Source organism: Podarcis erhardii (assembly GCF_964252035.2).
Source record: "Podarcis erhardii genome assembly, chromosome: 18".
Classification (NCBI taxonomy): domain Eukaryota; kingdom Metazoa; phylum Chordata; class Lepidosauria; order Squamata; family Lacertidae; genus Podarcis; species Podarcis erhardii.
This window is the reverse complement of record NC_138516.1, coordinates 1,358,578-1,379,174: the sequence shown is the minus strand read 5'-3', so window position 1 is coordinate 1,379,174 and position 20,597 is coordinate 1,358,578. Positions and strand designations below refer to the sequence as shown.

Sequence of the window (20,597 nt, the reverse complement as noted above, 5' to 3'; positions counted from 1 at the left end):
CACCCCCCAATAAATTGTGCTAGTGATTTTGCTGTGGCTGAGGAGGAAGGCATGGCGATCAGAGCATGCCAAAGAATGTTTGATCCAGACTTGGGAATGGGGAGTTCAGAGATATCTGGACGGCTCTGCAGAATGCTGGCTAATTCCCAACGCTGGGTCCAGTTCTTGGCTACCTGGGCAACACAGATTTTCTGTAAAGAAAAGGCCCAGGACAGAAGGTGCTGCCTTATACTGAATAAAAACAAGCACCTCCTCAGTGGCTCTCTGGGATTTTTGGCACGGAATCCTTTGCAGCTCTATGTAGAGATGTCAGGGATGGAGGACAGCCGAGGTCGGATACAAGCTAATGGTTTCAAGTGGTCTGTTCCATGTGTGACACCACTGGACCCTTTAGACAGCAGTGCCAGATATCGTGTGTGTGTGTGTGTCTGTTGGGTGTTGAGCTAGGACCCGAGAGAGACCAGGGTTCGAATGCTCCCGTTCAGCCACCAAGCTTGCTGGGGTGACCTTGCATCAGAAGCGATCACCCTCAGCCCTGGCCGACCTCGCAGGGGTCTTACGAAGGTGAAGGTGGGGAGGACTCCCTCCCTTGAACTCCATGGGGCGGGGGGAGAGGTGGGATATTATAACATATAGACAGGTCCACGTAGACTAGTTAAAACCCAAATATCCACACTTGTGGGAAGGGGAAGAAGAAAGAAAGAAAGAGGAATTATAAGGAGCTTTTTATTACAATGCAACAGTCATAATCTGAAGAGGGGACCCCCCCTCCTCACTCCCCCCCACCCCTGTACAGCAATGGTTGTTTTGTAATTTTTTTTTTTGTATTTTTAAAAATTTATTTTAAATTAAGTATCTAACTTGCTGCTAACAAAATACCAGACTGGCTCCCCACTGCCCCACCCGCCTGAAAAAAAGAGAGAGGTTCAACTGCATTAACCCTTCCCCACCCCCTTCCTCTTTATATATAGATATATATATTTATATATTTATATAATTTTTATTTTTTATTTTGCAACAAACCCCTCTCCTATCAGCACTAGTTCTAGTACCAACATGTTGTTAGGAATAAGTCATTTTAAAAACTGGGGGCTGTAATTTCACCTCTAGAAAATAAAAGCTTTTTTTAAAACAACCTTAAAAACACAAAGAGGGAACAAACTGTAGGTGCTCCTTTGATTTTAAAGCTTGGAGTATTCTGGGTTTTTTTTGTGTGGGGTTAGGGGTGGGGAACGCAATTTAAAGCAAAAATAAAGGTTACCCAAGGTGCTACTAGAAATTAAACATTTGGGGGGCAGGGGGAGAGAATTTGCTTGTTGGGAGGAGGAGAATGAAGTCTGGGGCACTGTGAGCAGGGTCTGGGGGTTGGTGCTTTGAGGACAGTGACCAGCCCTGCGGAAAACTCTTCAAAGAGTACGAAGGCCGTTTTGCACCCCCCAAAATAATCTGGTAGCAAACAGCGGCTGAGGGAGGCTCTATCTCGTGGCACAGCTGAATCAATTTTCTCTCCCACCCCCTTTTCTTAAAAAAAAACCAGCCTCCCCACAAAATTTCCTTTTCCAAAATCCACTGGACCTTTTCTTTACTCCAGGTTGCCTAAAACTGCATATGGCTTCTGGAGAACCAAAGTACAACCCCCCCCCCGGCCACAGAAAGCGCGCAGCGGAAGGAGGAGAGGGGGTGGGAGGGACCCAGTAGAGATTTTAAAATAAAAATTTAAAAAAATTATACATCTCTTCTTCCTTGATCCCTGTTGGGATGTTTGAGGTGGGGAAGGGGGAAGAGAGGCTCAGCCCCCCTCCCCACAGTTCATTCTCTCCAGATGAAGGGAACTCCTTTTAAACTGTCCGGTAAAGTTTTCGGGCTATCAAATGTCCGGGGCAAAACATCTATCTGAGACAGGATCCTGTTTATTTCAAAGAAAGACAAGACAGGTGCGCCTCCGACCCCCCCTTGACGCAACCCCCCCTCCCCGCTGAGTCCTGTCGCTCCACATCTTCGGGGGGGGGGGCGGAGAGTCCGTTTTGCATTTGTTCACAACATAAGTTATCAGCGGGTTTGTCTTTAATTAAAAAATAAAACCAACAACCCTAAGAAGCCACTCATGCCCCCTCCACCGCAACAACCCCCTCGCTGCCCCCTCCGTTTATCACGTTGCCACACGGGAATTGCAAGGGGGGGGGGAGCAAAAACGAAAAAGGCAGGGCTGGAGCCAGTCCGTCCCCTTTGCGGATTTCTCTCTCCACAAGCGCTGGGTCCCAGTTCCACTTTCCGTGAGCGGGAAATAGTACATCCTTGATCGCTAACGACCGTTGTACGATCGCTCAGAAACGGAAATAATAATAATAATAATAATAATAACGACAATGATAAAATCTAAAAAGGAACTAAAAAAAAAAGCGGCTTTTTTTTTCTTTAAAGGGGAGGATGGGATGAAAGCAGGCGAGAAAGACAGAGAGAGAGAGAGAGAGAGCAAGTTTCTTGCACAATTATTCCTCGTTCTGTACTACTGCTGGCTGGGGGGGGAAGAATGACATGTAACTCCCCCCCCCAAAAAAAATGCTAATAAGAGAGACAAAATAAGTTTCAGGGTGTGTGTGGCCAGCAGGAAAGAATGATAAAAGGGCGACTCTCCTCTCGAAGACAGCAGAACAAAAATGATAATAATGAAAATGCGAAAGTCTGGTTGCCTAATGTCCGTTGCAACCTCCCCGAGTGTCCGTTCCACCCTGCAGGGAAGTGTCGTTGCCCCCCTCTGCCGCCATTCCTTGCTGAGAGCGGCGCTGGTGGGAGCAAGCTTTTCCCTCCTGCGACCTTTGCAGGCGTGATCCGGGCGAGGCTTGAAAGCAGGATTGCTGTTGTTGTTGTTGTCGTTTTCCCCACCGGGTGGTGGGATGCTGGGCAGGCGGCGGAATCAAAGGTTGGGTTGGGGAGGGTGGGGAAACGGGGGGGGAAAAACAAGAAGAAAAAGGGAGAAGTCTTCCACTCTAGGCGGAGGTTTCTGCGTTATTTCCACGTGGCAGACTGAGAGATGGATCGCGGGGGGATCATGTCTAGGAGGTACTCACGCTGGCGGTCCACAGCCGAGGCGGCAGTTTTATGCACAGCGAGACTGGGGTTGACAAAGTTCAGCGTCCCACCTGGAGGGAGGGAAGAAAGAAAGAAAGAAAGGCAAGAGGGGGTCAGGGTGTGTGTGTGTGGCACAGCACACGTCTGCACATACAGGGTACATGGTAACTGACAATCGTTCCCGCTAATGGCAAACTCTGCCGGAGCGTGCAGATGGTTTGGGAGGTAGAGCACGAGACTCTTAACCTCACGGTCGGAGATTTGGGCCCCCCCCCCTTGAGAAAGATTCCTGCATTGCAGGGGTTGGACAAGATGACCCTTTTCAGCTCTACAATTCCACTATTCTATAAAAAAACAAGGGGGGGGAATGCAAGGTATCAAAAAGATCAGTTACTGAATCATATGTTCATTTATGCTGGCAATGTGAAAAAGCCCAAACCTTTTGAGTCTTTGGTTTTTAAAGAAACCACTAACATGAAGGAGCGTCTCCACCCCCATCTTTCTGCCCGGAAACTGAGGTCCAGCTGCGAGGGCCTTCTGGCGGTTCCCTCACTGCGAGAAGCGAGCTTGCAGGGAACCAGGCAGAGGGCCTTCTTGGTGGTGGCACCCGCCATGTAGAACGCCCTCCCATCAGATGTCAAAGAGATAAACAACTACCAGACTTTTAAAAAACATCTGAAGGCAGCCCTGTTTAGGGAAGTTTTTAATGTTTGATGCATTACTGTATTTTAATATTTTGTTGGAAGCTGCCTAGAGTGGCTGGGGAAACCCAGCCAGATGGGCGGGGTATAAATAAATATAAATAAATAAATAAATAATAATGATGAATTGTCGTATTATCCCTTTGCCTCTCCCCCCACCACAAGCCTCCCAAAAGACAATGAGATTCTTTTCATCCATATGCAAATGTGAACCAATCAATTAAAAATTGCATTCCTGCACTGCAGGGGTTTGGGCTGCATGACCCTTTGGGCCCCCTCCCAACTCTACAAAAAACACAAACAATCATAAATCAAAGTTTTAAAAGCAGGGCCCTGAGAAGCCACCGGAAGAGAGAGAAAGCGTCCCAGGAGGGAAATTCTGCAAGGCGGTTTGGAGTCCCAGAATACTTTGCAAAAGGCACCAAAGAGGAGCGAGAGGAAGAACTAATAATTCTAATTAAAGGAATAGAGAAGCACCCTTTTCACCCAGGAGAAGAAAAGAGAAGAGAAAAGAGCCAGCCTTGCTCCGTTTGCTGGCTGGGCAAGGGAGCTCAGCCAGCGACGGCAAATATTTGTTTTTAAGAGTGTTCTCGAGAGCGAGTGGTCTACCTGCGTTGACGAGAGTCTTCTTCCAAGTGCAAGCACTTCCTTTGCCGACGGGTCTCTGAGCACGCTTACCTTGCCTGCCGCCAAGCACGGCCACACTGGAGGCGGCGTTCTGCAACTTGGGCGACGGGCTAAATGCATGCAACACTCCGCGGGGGGTGCTGGCGCTGCGGGGAAGCTGGCTGGAGGCCTGGGTGAGGGAAAACGGGGAAAGAGGAGGAAGGTGAGAGAGGCCTGAGCAAAAGTCCCGCTCTGTTCCCAAGTGAGAACTCTGGGAAACATTCGGCGTTTCCCAAACTTGGGTCTCTGGCTGTTTTTGGACTACAACCCCCATCACCCTAGTGCTCAGGGATGATGGGAATTGTAGTCCAAAACCAGCCAGAGACTGAAGTTTGGGAAACACTGTTCTAGATCCGTAAGGATGATGGAAGTTGGCCTCATACTGGAGATGCAGGCGGCTGGCTAGTGGAGTATTTCCTGCACGGGCCGGCAGCATCTCTCCAGGGTGTCAGACTCAGGTGTCCCTCCACCCTACTGTGGATCAGACCTGGGACCTTCTGCATGCGTAACAGGTGGTCCAGCCCTGAGTGGTGGTGCTCCAGGCAACACTCAGCCTACCCAAGTCCTACAAGCGCGGAGTCATGGTCGGCCCCTTAAAATCAAAGCTAAGATCCCAGCCCTCATTGTTTTAAACAGGCACAGAGGAAGCTGCCTGACACCAAACCAAGCGGCCGGTCCATTTTACAGAGGTGCACTTAGCACTTCCACCGCATGCTGGAAGACACAGCTCTTTCCCCTGGTCCTTGGCACCCAAGAGAGGTATGCGCGTGTGGATTATATTGTAGCTGGCATTGTCATGAGAGACAATGACGGGCATCTTCGGCGGTGAAACCAAACCAGTGGTGAGCAGCAGCTCCCTGGGGTGCAAGCCTGGGCAGTGTATCTGAAAGTCCTGGGCTGCCCAGACGACAAGACCCCCCTCTTGACCTCTCCGATGGGGTCCAAAGGAAATCAGAGCAAGATGTTGGACACCAGCTGGGCTGCAGGTGTTGCCAGAAGGAGGCAGACAAGACGCCATCCAACTGTTTTAGGGACTCTACTCCGGAATTGTGTAGGGTTTACTCCCGAGCCTTTTCTTCTCCCAAAGATACCCCGCGAGGCAGCAAAGGTTTAGGATCTTCCTTCTATTTAATGGGCTCCCTTCCCAGGTGGACAAACCCCACCTGCCCCTCACTTCCCTCCACAGCATGCGCAGAAATCGCCTTCTTGACCACTGGACCCCCCTCTTGGTCTTGTCTGCTCCATCCTCTGGAGCCGATCTTCGTTTGCAGGAGAAACCCCTAACTCACTGTGGGTTTGAGATCCATTGACTCCCCTCACCTGGTTTAGCCAGCCAGTCGTTACACCCACCCACCCCTCCCTATTTTTGGACCCACCCCTGTTCATCTGATTGCAAATTGTATAAAATTATTTTATTATTATTTATTTTATTACATTTGGAACATAGGAAGCTACTCGGTAGGAGTCAGACCACTGCTCCATCAAGCTCAGTACTGTCTGTACAGTGGTATCTCGAGTTGAGAACTTTGCCCCAGGATGAGAACGGAAATCATGTGCCGTCGGTGCAGCAGCAGCAAGAGGCCCCATTAGTGAAAGCACACCTCTAGTTTCAGGTTTCAGGTTAAGAACGGACCTCCAGAACAAATTAAGTTCGTAACTAGAGGTTACTGTACTGACTGGTAGCAGCACTCCTGGGTTTCAGGCATAAAGTCCTTCTCAACCCTGTTTGGAAGCGCCAAAGATTGAACCTGCGATCTTTTGCTTGCAAGGCAGGTGGTTCTACCACTGAGTAGGGCTGGGCAATATCTGGTTTGCAACATCGTGATATATTACCAGCTAATCATATACGATACATCACAATGTCTGAAATATTGTGGAGCTAGGTAGCGGCATTGGCTGGCTTCATGGTTTTTCCCACATTGTGATTTTGGCATAGCGCACACACCCCATGATTTGTGATATATTGCCAAGTCACAAATTATGAAACCACTATCATATGGACTTCAAACCAGTTTTGGACGATCTACCAATATACCAAAAGGGATCTGCCAAAATGGACGCGGGTGGCGCTGTGGGTTAAACCACAGAGCCTAGGGTTTGCTGATCAGAAGGTCAGCAGTTTGAATCCCCGCAATGGGGTGAGCTCTCCTTGCTCGGTCCCTGCTCCTGCCAACCTAGCAGTTCAAAAGCACGTCAAAGTGCAAGTAGATAAATACTTCCGGCGGGAAGGTAAACGGCGTTTCTGTGCGCTGCTCTGGTTCGCCAGAAGAGGCTTAGTCCTGCTGGCCACATGACCCGGAAGCTGTACGCCGGCTCCCTCAGCCAGTAAAGCGGGACGAGCGCAGCAGCCCCAGAGTCGGCCACGACTGGACCTAATGGTCAGGGGCCCCTTTACCTTTACCAATCTATTGCCCAGCCCGACCACGGAGCGATATATCCCAGCTTTTCCTCCAAGGACAGCTCCAAGTACACGGCTCTCCTCCTCCAGGCCTCACCCTCCACAACAACCCGGTGAGGTCGGCCAATGATCTTGTATATTTATACCACTGTCACCTGGCACAGTTGGGGAAATGGCTCTCCCCTTGGGCCTGCAGACCAAACTAAATGGAAAGCTAAGTTGGATACAGCATGCTGCTGACAACGCCAAGGTTGCAGGTTCAGTTCCTGTAAGGAACAGCTGCCTGTTCCCGCATTGCAGGGGGTTGGGCTAGATGACCCTCAGGGCCCCTTCCAATGCTAGGGTTCTTATGAACTAAAAGCAAGAGAAAGTGCCGTGTCCCCCCACCTGCTTGAGCGAGTGATGCTGCTGTGCGATCGGCTCGGGTTTGGTCTGGACGGGGGAGGCCGCCTGCTGCAGTATCCGCTGCTCGATCTCCTGCTCCTGCTGGAGGGCCTTGACGAAGGCGGCCTTCAGCCGGCTGGTGTGCTCGGCTTTCAGCGCCTTCTTCTGGTTTGAGGACATGCATGTCTCGCACATGATGGAGCCGCTCTTCTCCTCCCGCCACCGGCAGGTGAAGTCCGTCTTGCACTGGACGCATGTGTAGGGGTCCTGAGAGGAAGGGGCAGCAGAAACCTTGCCTGCAGGGGGAGGGAGAAACGGAGTAAGTCAGCCCAGAAGAAGAAAAAACGAAACAGGACAGCCTTTCCCCACCCCCAACCCATCAATTGCCCAAAGTTGTGGAATGCATGCAGGTCGCAGAATTGCAGAGCTGGAAAGATCACTCAAGCCCTGTTGGAAATTCGCCAGCTTGCGATGCCCAGGCACTAAGATGGCACCTGACTCTCCAACATCTGGAAGTGCATGCCTGGGGATCCTTGGACCTGGACGGTTTTCGCACACTGATACCACATCCTGCAGAAGTCTATCTGTTAAACTTTATTTGCACAATCAGAATGCATTTCGGGAACCATAATGCTTTCATTGCGCAGGAGCAGTCAGGATGGAATGGGCCAATAAATATGCGGGCAGCCCCTGGATCAAGTGTCTTTTCTTCTTTAAGTTCTCAAAGTTCTTAACCAGGCTCAAGGTTGTCATCTGCCCTAGCCAGACGTTTAACTAAGAATCAATCATGGTCAGTCCAACATTTGAAAAAGAAGACTTTAGAGCCGTCTTGCCCCCCAGTGGTAACTGGACATTCCTTTCTGGCAACTGCAACCTTGGTTCAAGGAGACATTTGGTGCCTAGGTGACAGAAACCTCTGCTTGACAGCCTCAAGGAAGGAGAGCCCGCTACCTTCTGAGAAAGACTGTTCCACTGTTGAACAGCTCTTGCTCTCAGAAAGTTCTTCCTAATGTTCAGTTGGACTCTCCTTTATTGTCATTTGTCCAGGAAAACCCAGACAGACACGTCCTCTTTTTGGAGGCCCAACATGTCAGATGGGCCTGTTTTACATTTTAAAGGAAATGTCTGGGTTTCTTTGGGCTCAGGCTGTTCTGCCTGCATTTCTAGTCACCTGAATCCATTGGTTCAGGTCCTACCCTTATTCTTACTAAATAAATGAAGTGGATTAGCAACCCTTCCATCTCCGCAGGGAATTCTGGGAGGGGAATGGGGGCGGGGTCCTCCCAACAACTCTCAGCGCCCTTATCAAACTACAGCTCCCAGAATCCTTTGGGGGACACCACAGCTGCTTAAAGGGATATCACCCTGCTTTAAACGTATGCTGTGAAGGTAGCCTTGGATTCCGGTTTAAGGAGGACTTTGGAGTATTTTTTACGGAGGAGAGAATGTGTGTGCACTTCCCTCTTCTTACCTTGAGCTTCTAGGAGGTTCTGCACCACCTCCTCCAAGCCCACCAGGTAGATGAACTCGTTGTTGGCCGCGCTGGGCAGGAAGTTCATCTCGGGGGCCGGCGGCTTGGGCGGAGGGATCTCCAGCAGCGTCTTCTCCAGCTGCTTCCGCAGTGCCAGCTTGGCGGCCGCTTGGCGGCTGGCAGGGGAGTCATTGGAGTTGACGATGGAGGCTACACTGGTGGCAGTGGCTGCAGCGTTCACCTGGGCCGCCGTCACGGCCGCACCTTTGAGCGAAGTTGGCGAGGCCTGAGGGAGCGGGAAGGAAAGAAAAGGGGTGGTGTTGAGCTGAGATTCCTGCATGGCCCTCGGGTCCCTTTCCAACCCCTATGATTCTGGGACTCTTATGATTCATGCAGACTGCGCTGCCCTGGTGCCGTCACACTGAAATAACAGCTCATTGCTTGCTTGCTTGCTTGTTTTTAAAAGTTTTGACAGTTGCTACCAGTACAGTGGTGCCTCGCAAGACGAAATTAATTCGTTCTGCAAGTTTTTTCGTCTTGCGAGTTTTTCGTCTTGCGAAGCACGGTTTCCCATAGGAAGGCATTGAAAATCAATTAATGCGTTCCTAGGGAGACCGCCTTCAGACCAGCACTTCTGAAGGCTGGTGGGGGGGGGAGGAGAAGGACTTTTCTTCCCCTTCTGAAGGCTGGCGGTGGGAAGAAAAGCCCTTCTCCCGCCGCCAGCCTTCAGAAGAGTTCCTGCAGGGCTGCCTAGGCTGTGGATAGCAGCCTGCTGCCTGGCGCGAGGGGCGCTCTGCTTCAGGGGCGCGGGGCAGACATTCGCAGCCTGGAGAGCCCTGCGGGGAACTCTTCTGAAGGCTGGCGGGGGAGGAGGGCTTTCCTCCCCACCGCCAACATTCAGAATGCTGTTCTGAATGTTGGCGGTGGGGAGGAAAAACCCTCCTCCCACCGCAAGCCCCGGGAAGAGAGGAGAAGCTGTGCGCCTTCTCCTCTGTTCCCGGACCTCCCACCGCAAGCCTTCAGGACAGGTCCGGGAACAGAGGGGAAGGCGCGCAGCTTCTCCTCTGTTCCCGGGGCTTGCGGTGGGAGGAGGGTTTTTCCTCCCCACCGCCAACATTCAGAACAGCATTCTGAATGTTGGCGGTGGGGAGGAAAGCCCTCCTCCCGCTGCAAGCCTTCAGGACAGGTCCGGGAACAGAGGGGAAGGCGCGCAGCTTCTCCTCTGTTCCCGGGGCTTGCGGTGGGAGGAGGGTTTTTCCTCCCCACCGCCAACATTCAGAACAGCATTCTGAATGTTGGCGGTGGGGAGGAAAGCCCTCCTCCCGCTGCAAGCCTTCAGGACAGGTCCGGGAACAGAGGGGAAGGCACGCAGCTTCTCCTCTCTTCCCGGGGCTAGCTGAGTATAAATTCTACGAAATAATGATATATTAATTATCATAATCACCACCCTAGTTTATTGCCTACCATTCACCCTAAGGTCCTACGGCAGGTTACAAGATCAAAAACACTTTTTATATTTTCTATTTATTCCGTTTATATACTGCACTTTATCCAAAGATCCTATGGTGGTGTACAACGTTATATAGCATAGTAGAATTAAAAAATCACAGAAAAAACCCGTAATAACAGACCTCCCCCCCAACTTTTAAAAGGCCATAGATTGTTTAATGGTCAAAGACCTGGCTTAAGACTTTAAAACAGGCTTTGCGGTCACAAAAATAAGGCAGGTTCTGAAAATATACCCCTCGGAATTCAGTAGCCAGTTTTCTCATCAGGGCAAGACGGTCTGAGCATATTGAAGGAGCGTCTCCACCCCCATCGTTCAGCCCGGGCACTGAGGTCCACCTCCCTGCCAGAAGTGAGGTTACAGGGAACCAGGCAAAGGGCCTTCTCAGTGGTGGTGCCCATCCTGTGGAATGCCCTCTCATCAGATTTCAAGGAGATAAACAACTATCTGACTTTTAGAAGATATCTGAAGGCAGCCGTGTTTAGGGAAGTTTTTAATGTCTGATGTTTTATTGCTTTTTTATTGTCATAATCCTTAATTCTGTGGTGAGCCGCCCAGAGTGGTTGTGGAAACCCAGCCAGATGGGTGGGGTATAAATAATTTATTATTATTATTATTATTATTATTATTATTATTATTATTATTATTATCCTGGTCTGACTGCACTCACTACCAATTAGTTTCCAGGCCCAATTCAAAGTGCTGGTTTTGACCTATAAAGCCTTAAACGACTCAGGACCGCAATACCTCAAGGACCGCCTCTTTCCATATGAACCTGCCTGGACCCTGAGATCATCTTCTGAGACCTCCTACATGTGCCTCCTCCTCAGGAGGGTCCAGAGGGTGGCAACACGATAATGGGGCCTTTTCTGCAGTGGCTCCCTGTCTGTGGAATGCTCTCCCCCCAGGGAGGTTCACCTGGGGCCTTCATTATACACTTTTAGGCTCCAGGCAAAAACATTTCCCTTTAATCAGGCCTTTAGCTGACTGACATCCAATGCCCCTTTAAAATGCATCGGGGGGGGAGGGGGATTATTGTGTGGTTCCTGTTTTTGTTTTTATTATGCATTTTGTGTTTATATTGTGGTTTTGTCTCATGAACTGGCCTGAGACCTGCGGGTATAGGGCGGCATACAAATTTAAATAAACACCGACGTGTCTTCACCATTTGTCAAAATCTGTTTAGCGAAGGTGCCTGACGTATTTCTGGGGGGAGTTTCAAGGCTTAGGATCTGCTGCACAGAAGACCCTCTCCCTCCCCCTGTGCCACCCCCACTCCGAAAGCATCTGAAGTCAGAGAAATCGCCACTCTGCTGATCTCAGCACCCAGGAGGGTCTGCGGAGAAGGAGCCTGCCTTTCAGACTTTGGGGGCCTGAGTTGTTCAGGGCTTTGAACACCAACATGTGCAACTTCAAACTGGACACGGAAGGCGGCCAGAATTTTAGTAGCAAGAAACTGGAAAAACCCAACACGGAAGATTGGCAAATCCTAATGGTAGGATATCCGCAGCTAGCGAAAGCGACAGGAAGAGCAAGAGGCCAACCAAAACAAAAAGCCTTTAACGATTGGAGAATCTTTAAAGAATATTTAGAAAACTATGGAATAAAAGGAAACATCTTGGCAGAATTAGACTGATCCCTGTACTGTATAAATGTAAGTTTGTAGGGAGGTAAAAAGAAATTATATAAGAAATATATAACTGTGTGGTATAAAGTAATGGATAGACAAAGTACTGTGAGATAAATTGGAAGTCAGTTTTAAATTTCTTTTCTACAAATTTTATACTTGTGTTCAATACCAGGAGTATATATGATGATAATTATATTAATCTTCTTATATCTTATAGTGTGGTGGTTTGTTTGATTTTTCTGTTACATGTTTGTTTGTTTGATTGTATGTTTGTTTACTTGTATGTACGTCTGTTTTTCATAAATGTATTTATTTTAAATTAATAAAGATATATTTTTTAAAAAAAACTGGAGACGGAAGTGAGCTGGCAACCACTGCAGCTGTGTTAAAACACGAGTTATATAACATATTAATGGGACTCCAGCCAGTACCACCTGGCTGCTGCCTCTTGGGTGGCGCCTGCCCGCCCCCCGCTCTTGCAGCTCCTCACCTGTGGGATGTTGACCAGGAGGCTTGCGTTGGGGACGTTGGCGACACGGATGAGGCCCTGCTGAATGATGCGCTGGCCCTGGATCTGCACGCTGGGGACGGAGGCCCGTGGGGCCAGGAGCAGGGGAGGGGGCCCCGAGCTGGAGTGCTGGCGGATGTTGTGGATTTGCTGGGGAGACACAGAGATGGGCTGATATAGATGGGATCCGAGGGGGGATGGAAGAGAAATTTTAGAAGAGGGGGAGCAGAGGATGACAGCCAAGGGGGAAGAAGGCAGAGAGGAAGATGGCGCAATGGGGGAGATGCAGAAAGGAGGGGGGAATAAGAGAGCAAGAATATTAACTTCTTTTTCCCTTTGAAGACAAGAAATGGCAGAAAAACTGATCCTCCACTTATATCCCAGCTTTTCCTCAGGGAGCTCAAGGTGGGATACATGGTTCACGCCCTCACTGAATCAAAACAACAACCCTGCCAGGTTGACTGAGAGGAGACAGGAGAGCCATCTTCAAATATCTGAAGGGCTGTCCCATGGAAGAAGGAACAAACTTGTTTTCTCCTGCTCTGGAGGGGTAGGACTCGAACCCATGGCTTCAAGTTACAAGAAAGGAGATTCCAACTAAATTTCAGGAGGAACTTTCTGACGGTGAGAGTTGTTCCCACAGTGGAGCAGACTCCCTATGGAGGTTGTGGACTCTCCTTCCTGGGAGGTTTCCAAGCAGAGGTTGCGTGGCCCTCTGCCATGGATGCTGAAGCAGAGATTCCTGCATTGCAGGGGGTTGGACTAGATGACCCTCGGGTCCCTTCCAACTCTACCATTCTATGATTCTATAGGTTGGTTAGGTTCAGATAGGCAGTGTCTGCCTCCCTGCCAGGGAGCTTCACGGCCGAGTGGGATTTGCGGCCTGGTCTCTCCTGGGCCCTGAAGTGACCCTCTCACCACTGGTTCTCCAGGGGACGATTGGGCCACACCACAAGGCTGGAAGCTGACAGTTCAGCCTTTCCCCATCTGTCAAACTCCCAGTCATAATGAAACACCCAACTGAATTCCACCAAGATTTAAGAGCATGGAGTTATCCATGTCCTTTGATTTCATAGAATCATAGAGCTGGAAGAGACCCACAAGGGTCATCTAGTCCAACCCCCTGCAATGCAGGAATTTCAATGGGTGTCCTCTGAGTAGGGCTAGCAGCTGATGCACCCCAATGTCTGAATGAAGCGCCATTTAAAGCAGGAGCCCACTATAGAATCAGAGACCTGCAGAGTTGGAAAGGATGCTGAGGACCACCTAGTCTAGTTCAGGAATATGCAAGCTGTTCCATACAGGGATCGAACCTGCAACCCTGGCATGATCAGCACTGTGCTCCATCTGACTCAACACTCTCTACACCAGAGCTTTCCAAACCCTTCATGTTGGTGACACGCTTTTTAGACATGCATCATTTTGTGACACAGCCATTCAGTTTCACCAGCAAACTGGAGGTTAAACTAATGCCTCTTGCGGTACCAGGAGGAGTGCAGGGAGTGTTTGTGCAACACACCGACACACTAAGGTGTTGTGACACAAAGTTTGGAAAGCTCTCCTCTACCCTGACGGATGGTGGCTCCCCCAGGGTTTCAGACAGGGGTCCCTGCTTGGAGAAGCTGCCCTAGACGGAACCCAGGACCTTCGGCCTGCTGAGTGCGTGCTCTGGCCCTGAGCTGCAGCCCCAACTGAGCCGTTCAAGCTGAGGCTGTGGGGGCGGAAAGGAAACGGAAAGCACAAGGTGGAGAAAAGCAGCTCACCTGTGCTCCTCTCACCAGAGGAGGCATGACTATCTGCGTGTTCTGCTGAGAGCCCAGCTTCGAAGATGCCTGCTGCCCTCCGCGGATCAACGGGGGAGGGATAACAGTCCCGGGAATACGCGAGGAATTCTGTAAGGCACGAGAAGAGGAGACAAGGGAGGTGAAGGAGTCAGTCCGTTCTGTAAGCACCCCACCCACCGATGCATCATTTGTCGCCAGAATCTTTGCTATATTCTCCAGTGAGTCCCAAAACGGACTAAAGAACAGCGTTAGGGCCAGTGTGGTGTAGTGGTTAGAGTCGGGCTAGGATCTGAGGAAGACCAGGGTTTCCCAAACTTGAGTCTCCAGCAGTTGTTGGGCTACATCATCCCTAGCTAGCAGGACCAGGAGTCCAAAAACAGCCGGAGACCCAAGTTTGGGAAACCCTGCTCTAACCACACCACACTGGCCCTCATCACATGGTCGCTGACAAGGCACAATCACAGGGTTGTTGTCAGGGAATTAAACAAGGAGAGGGAGAATCATGTAAGCCACCTTGAGTTCCATGGAGAAAAGGGGGGGATATAAATGCAGCAAATAAATAGATTCGCTTGGGGTGGGGGGTGATGTCTTTCTTGCCCCAGACCCTCCAAGTAGGCTGCCTGTTGCCCATCTGGGGGTGAGTGGCTGGGGGAGACTTAAGGTCCCAAGAGTCAGCCTCTGGGGTGCCTTTACCCAGCAGAGGCTTCTTCCTGTTGTGTTTCTGAATAAGCAGCTTCCCTGGCCTCAGCCTCCTTCAGCTTCTGCAGGAGACTCTCTGTACTGGGCTACATTTGAGGAGACTCAGTCAATCCCAAGGCAGAGAGAAGGTGTCGAATTCTTAACCGCTGGTTGCTTAAAAAGAAGAGGGAAGGAGTGAAATGTGGCAGCTTTGTAATTCAGGAAAAAATATATATCTGGGGAGCACCAGTGTAGATTTTGGTTCCCTTGCTGTTGAACAGCTTTGGATATCTGTCAGACCTGCAAACTTGCACTGTTCTGTTAGTGTGAGCAAGATCTGCTCCCCAGTCCCCAGCACAGAAACTGACCTGCCTATGGTTCAAGCAAGGCTGCATATTTGCTGGTCTGAACCAACTGGCAAGAGGTCTCATCTGCTGGGGGGGCTCTGGCAGAGCATTCGGGCCAACAGACTGCATTCCCCTCCTTAACCTCCTCACTCCCCACCCAAAATGCACACACAGCTTTGCTTCCAGTTCTGCCGTGTGCGGACGGCTCCCTTGTGTTTACTAACCTGGAGGAGGCCTGACTTGCTGGAGGCGATGCTCTGCGTCCCTCGCACCAACGGTGGGGGAGTCGCCACGGCATTTCCTGAGGAGCCGGTGGGCTACAAGGAGCAACAGCCAAAAGGGGCATGTTGCAGGGGGTCGGGGGAGAGAGATCAAAGAGAGATCAATTAGGGCAGTGTTTCCCAACCTTTTTTGGGCAAAGGCACACTTGTTTCATGAAAAAAATCTCGAGGCACACCACCATTAGAAAATGTTTAAAAAATTAACTCTGTGCCTATATTGACTATATATAAAGTAACTCTCTTTAATAGGAATCAAATAAACACAAAGAAAGTATTTTATAATTACTTTATTATGAAATAGTAAGTACCGTATTTTTCGTCCCATAGGACGCTCCGTCCCATAGGACGCACCTACTTTTTTGAGGGGGGAAATAAAGGAAAATTTTTTTTCCTTTATTTCCCCCCCAAAAAACCAGGTCGGGGAACAGTGGGATGGCGGTGCTGCACCTCCCCGCTGTCCCCCGAGCTTGTGGGGCTGGCCCATGTCTGCCTGGCGCGAGGGGCGCTCTGCTTCAGGGCGCCCCGCGCGTCCGGCGGCAGGCTACAGTCCGCAGCATGGGGAACCCTCTGTTTCAGGGCGCCCCATGCGCCCCCCGGGTGCGCAAGGCTTGCCAACACGAGCGCGGAGCACGGGGCGTCCTCCGAAGGGCGCCCCGTGCTCCGCGCTGCCAGCTGCCGCCCGCAAGTCTTGCGCTCCTGGGGGGAGATCCCCCGGGTGCGCAAGGCTGGCCAACACCAGCGCGGAGCACGGGGCGTCCTCCGAAGGGCGCCCCGTGCTCCGCGCTGCCAGCTGACGCCCACAAGCCTTGCGCTCCCGGGGGGAGATCCCCCGGGTGCGCAAGGCTTGCGGACACCTGCGTGGAGCACGGGGCGTCCTCTGGAGGGCGCCCCGTGCTCCGCGCTGCAGGCTGCTGCCCGCAAGCCTTGCGCTACAACAGCGCGGAGCACGGGGCGATGGGATGTGGGAGGGAGCTCGCTCCCCGCCCCGCGTGTGCTCGCCGCCGCCGCCCCGCCTCTCGCCGCCCGACTCGCCCGCCTCCCTCCCACGGCACACCAGGCAACGTCTCGCGGCACACTAGTGTGCCGCGGAACACCGGTTGGGAAACACTGAATTAGGGAACAGACAATTGAAAATCCTTGGGAGTGTTGCGGTAGTTGGCTTCCCCACCTGCCCATACCCAACACTCTCGCTTCCTGTGTCCTGGGGATACAGAAACTGTCTTGTATTGAATCAGACCATAGTCTGTCTAGCTCAGATTTGTATACCCTAAATGGCAGTGCATTCAAATAATCCATCAATTTTAATGTATGTATCTATATCTATATCTTTATCTATATCTATATCCACATCTATCTATATACATATATATATATAGCCAAAGGCCTTCACAACGAACAGCAGAAAAGCTTCCCTGTAAAACCACACAATGCAAGTCTATAAAAGTCTACAGCGTAAAAGTTTACAACATAAAATTTAAAATTACAATGCAGTAACATAGCTGGCTTTCCCATCTGGCATATACCATCTTCCCAGACTGCTGGGGGCCACTAGGAACCGTTGCCCAACATCTCGAGGGTAACAAGTCCAGGGATGGGGGTGGGGAGAGGGGGAGGAGGCTTCTCAGTCCCTACAGTATTTTCTATAGAGCACACCCAGCAACCAACTGCATGTCTTGCTGGGATGCCTGAAAGCGGAGAGCAAAGTGGTAGACTGCTGCTGAACAGGGAAGTTCTGTTTGGCTTCTCAACAGCCGTTGACAGCTCCAAGACTGGGATGGGTCACCCTGTGGGCCCCCCACTCCAGATATGGTCAGAGGCAACTCTCAAGCAGCCCCCCCACAGCCAGCTCTTAGGGATGCTGAGAGCTTGAGGCTGGTGGACCCTGAATCGCCACAGGTCCCCATGCTTGCTCCAGAGGGAGGGGTGGCATGCCACTGCGTTTAGAAACTGGCCTACTGAAATGTTGCTCCACCCACTTCTGCCCCCGGCCCCACCCCCCACGGCCATGCAGGGCCCTCCCCAGAAGGGAGTGTGATCCTCAGGCTTAATCCCTGTACCCCACCACTGAAAGAATTACTTTAAGACACTTTCCAGAACAACATCTCTATTTGCCTGTTGTTGGGGGGGTGTGGAACTGGGATAAGTCTTTGAATGTACTGTTTATCACACTCTGTGGATCTTACTTCTGAGTAGCTTGCAAGGGATTGGGAATATTTTAAACCAGGGGCATCCAAGGGTGAAGCAGGGCAATCTTTATTCCAGGTGAGTTCACCCAGAAGGCTTTTGCACCCAGTGGCAGCGTGCGGCCAAGAGAGTCTCTCAGAGGGAATGGAGCCCTCGATGGGCTGCTCACACCTGGCCTACAGTCTTAGAAATAAATAAGAGCTAGGCACCAAATGGCTCCTTCAACCAGGGTTACAGTCCCCAAAACAGAATGCTAAGTTGCCAGTGTGGGACCTGACGGCTCAAAAGTCAATGTGACTATTTGGTTCCTGAAATTCTTGGGACACCCTTGGCAATCCACCGCGGAGTAGCCGGCAGCAAGCGAAGCGTTCTCACCTTCTGAGCCGTCGTCTCCTTCTGTATCTGACTCTGCCGCAGTTTCTTCAGCAGGACGAGTTTCGCCTCCTCTAACCGCAGCTCCTCCTTCAGCTGCTTGATCATCTGCTCCCGCTCCTCGGGGCTGCTCTTCTGCAAGAGGGAAAGGGGGCTTAATTCTCCAGTTAGGGGGTTTGCCAAAAGGGATGACGTTTTGGGGAGGGGTCTACAGGGAGGAGAGGTGGCAGCCATGGGGAGGTAGGGGTGCAGGACTGGCCCCAGCCGGCAGAGTGGATCCAGACCTCCCTCCTCCCCTCCTTGCTCTATGGGCGCCTTTGACAGGTGGGTGGGGCTGCTCACCTGTCAATCACCTGTCATTATGGATGCCCAGTGACGACCTTTTGTTTTGCTTGTCTGCAGGCGTGGTTTGGGGACAGCACCTGCAGATTGGAACTGTCACATGTGACATGTGACTCTTAATCTCAGGGTCATGGGTTCAAGCCCCACGTTGGGCAAAAGGCTCCTAGATCGCAGGGGGTTGGACTAGGTGACACTTGGGATCCCTTCCTACTGTACCATTCTATGCGATGAAGCAGACACCTTCACCGATCCCTTTTCAGCACCGGCTAAAAACATTTTTTGTTTAGACAAGCCTAGTCAGATATTTAGAAAGCTGGTGTGAGTTTTAATCTGCTTGCAGTCTACTGCATTTTAGCTTTTCAAATATCTTATTATTGTTAATTTTTCTTAGTGATATTATTTTTCAATAATAAAACAGTGTACAGTGGAACTTCAGAAGCCGAACGCCTGTAAACTCGAACGTTTAGGTTCCTGAATGATCAAAAACAGGAAATGTTTTTTCTGGTTTTCTAATGATTTCTGGAAGCCAAACGTCTGGAGCAGTTTGCCGCAGCCAATCGCAAACCACGTCTTGGAAGTCTAACGGACTTCCAGATGGATTCCGTCTGACTTCCAAGGTAAAGGTAAAGGGACCCCTGACCATTAGGTCCAGTCGTGGCCGATTCTGGGTTGCTGCACTCATCTCGCTTTATTGGTCGAGGGAGCTGGCGTACAGCTTCCAGGTCATGTGGCCAGCATGACTAAGCCGCTTCTGCTGAACCAGAGCAGCGCACGGAAATGCCGTTTACCTTCCCGCCAGAGCGATACCTATTTATCTACTTGCACTTTGACGTGCTTTTGAACTGCTAGGTGGGCAGGAGAGGGGACCGAGCAACAGGAGCTCACCCCGTTGCGGGGATTCAAACCGCCGACCTTCTGATCGGCAAGTCCTAGGCTCTGTGGTTTAACCCACAGCGCCACCCATGTCCTGACTTCCAAGGTACGTCTGTATAAATTTTGGCACCCAGCCTGAGTGGGCTGAGGGTAAAGCCCCAGAGGCTGCAGAAGTCAAGGCAAGCGGTGACTGGGTGAATCAGAGTTTCAGCAAAATGTGCGTGGATGAGAGGCAGAAGAGATGTACAAAAAGGGATGGCTTGTTTCAGCGCCACACCCAAGGAAAAGTTCCAGCAGAAGACAGAACAGGAGGAAGCAGTGAAAATAGAAAGCTCACAGCCGCCTGGCCTGAATGCACCGAGTGAGGAGACACAGCTACGTTAAGGCAAGGGCTAAGACTTACCATCAGCACCTCTGTGCTGGTCTCCTTTAACGGGATTTTCGTCAATCCATTCATTCTTGGGCTCGATGGTTCGTTGTCCGATAGTACTATTACATCAGGCGAAGGGACCCTCCTCTCTCGCTTGACGTCGCTGGAGGAGCCACCCCACACACAAAAAGAAAAGCAGAGAGAAGAGAATAAATAACAGTAAATTAAGAAAACACAGTGAAACAGTTTCAGCTGGCTGTTCAATTAACACCCCACCTTCCCCAATGTATGTCCTTCAGAGAGGCTGCTGAGCTTCATCATCCCTGACCACTAGTCATGCTGACGGCTGGGAGATGGAGTCCAGTAGCATCCAGAGCGCCAAAGGTTTTGCGGTCCTGCAGTAGGAAGCGGCATTCCTCTTTCTCAGGAGAGAATGGCTCTTTTAAACAGAGGCATTCCTCCACCTCTTGTACACAGCAACCAAACTTTTCAGGGCACTGTCCCCCCGATCCCATAAACTCACCCCCAGTGCCCCCTACCCTGAAGAAGCATCGTTCAGAACAGTGGTTTGCACAGCCCACTGAAGCAAACAACACAATCAAATTCAGCAACAACTGGGTGCACATTCCTTCAACATCCAACTGAAACTATTTAGTTTCGACAAAATCGATGAACTTGATCCAGGGATGCCGGCTTTTCAACAGCCATTTATACCTGCTAGGAAGTGGCACTGCCCACTTGGAGAACCACTGCAGTATAGAATGCTCCTTCTGAGAGCAGGGATGGGGCACCTGTGACCCCCCCCCCAGATGTTGTTGCACTATAACTATGCCCATCACGGCTGGCTGTTGGCTGGGGCTCTAGGTTTGGGAAGGCTGGCCAAACATGCGGACTGGTCTTTGGAGGGGAGACACCAATATTTTTATTCATTTATTACCAAATGTACATCTCCTTCAAGGAGATCGAGATGGTGGGTGTGGTTCTTGCCACACGTACAAGCACTCCTCATGGCATGCCTGTGGGTGTGACTAG

The 20,597-nt window shown here is 50.8% G+C and overlaps 1 protein-coding gene across 3 annotated transcripts; it reads right to left on the bottom strand.

Annotated features, from left to right (window-relative positions):
* Positions 1-1,378: 1,378 nt before the first annotated feature.
* Positions 1,379-19,761, bottom strand: GATAD2A (GATA zinc finger domain containing 2A). 3 transcript variants are annotated; one of them, XM_081846274.1, is made up of 9 exons: positions 19,599-19,761; positions 17,984-18,115; positions 15,368-15,460; positions 14,098-14,226; positions 12,317-12,484; positions 8,690-8,975; positions 7,222-7,514; positions 4,380-4,566; positions 1,379-3,140 (listed from the first exon to the last, which is right to left on the bottom strand). In XM_081846274.1, exons 1-9 carry the CDS (start codon positions 19,650-19,652, stop codon positions 3,007-3,009), a joined length of 1,476 nt encoding a protein of 491 aa, XP_081702400.1. In that variant the 5' UTR covers positions 19,653-19,761; the 3' UTR covers positions 1,379-3,006. The 3 variants fall into 3 exon arrangements, with proteins under 3 accessions (XP_081702400.1, XP_081702398.1, XP_081702399.1); XM_081846272.1 differs by having other exon boundaries at positions 12,317-12,505; positions 19,599-19,737; XM_081846273.1 differs by having other exon boundaries at positions 4,449-4,566; positions 12,317-12,505; positions 19,599-19,737.
* Between the last annotated feature and the right edge of the window lie 836 nt (positions 19,762-20,597).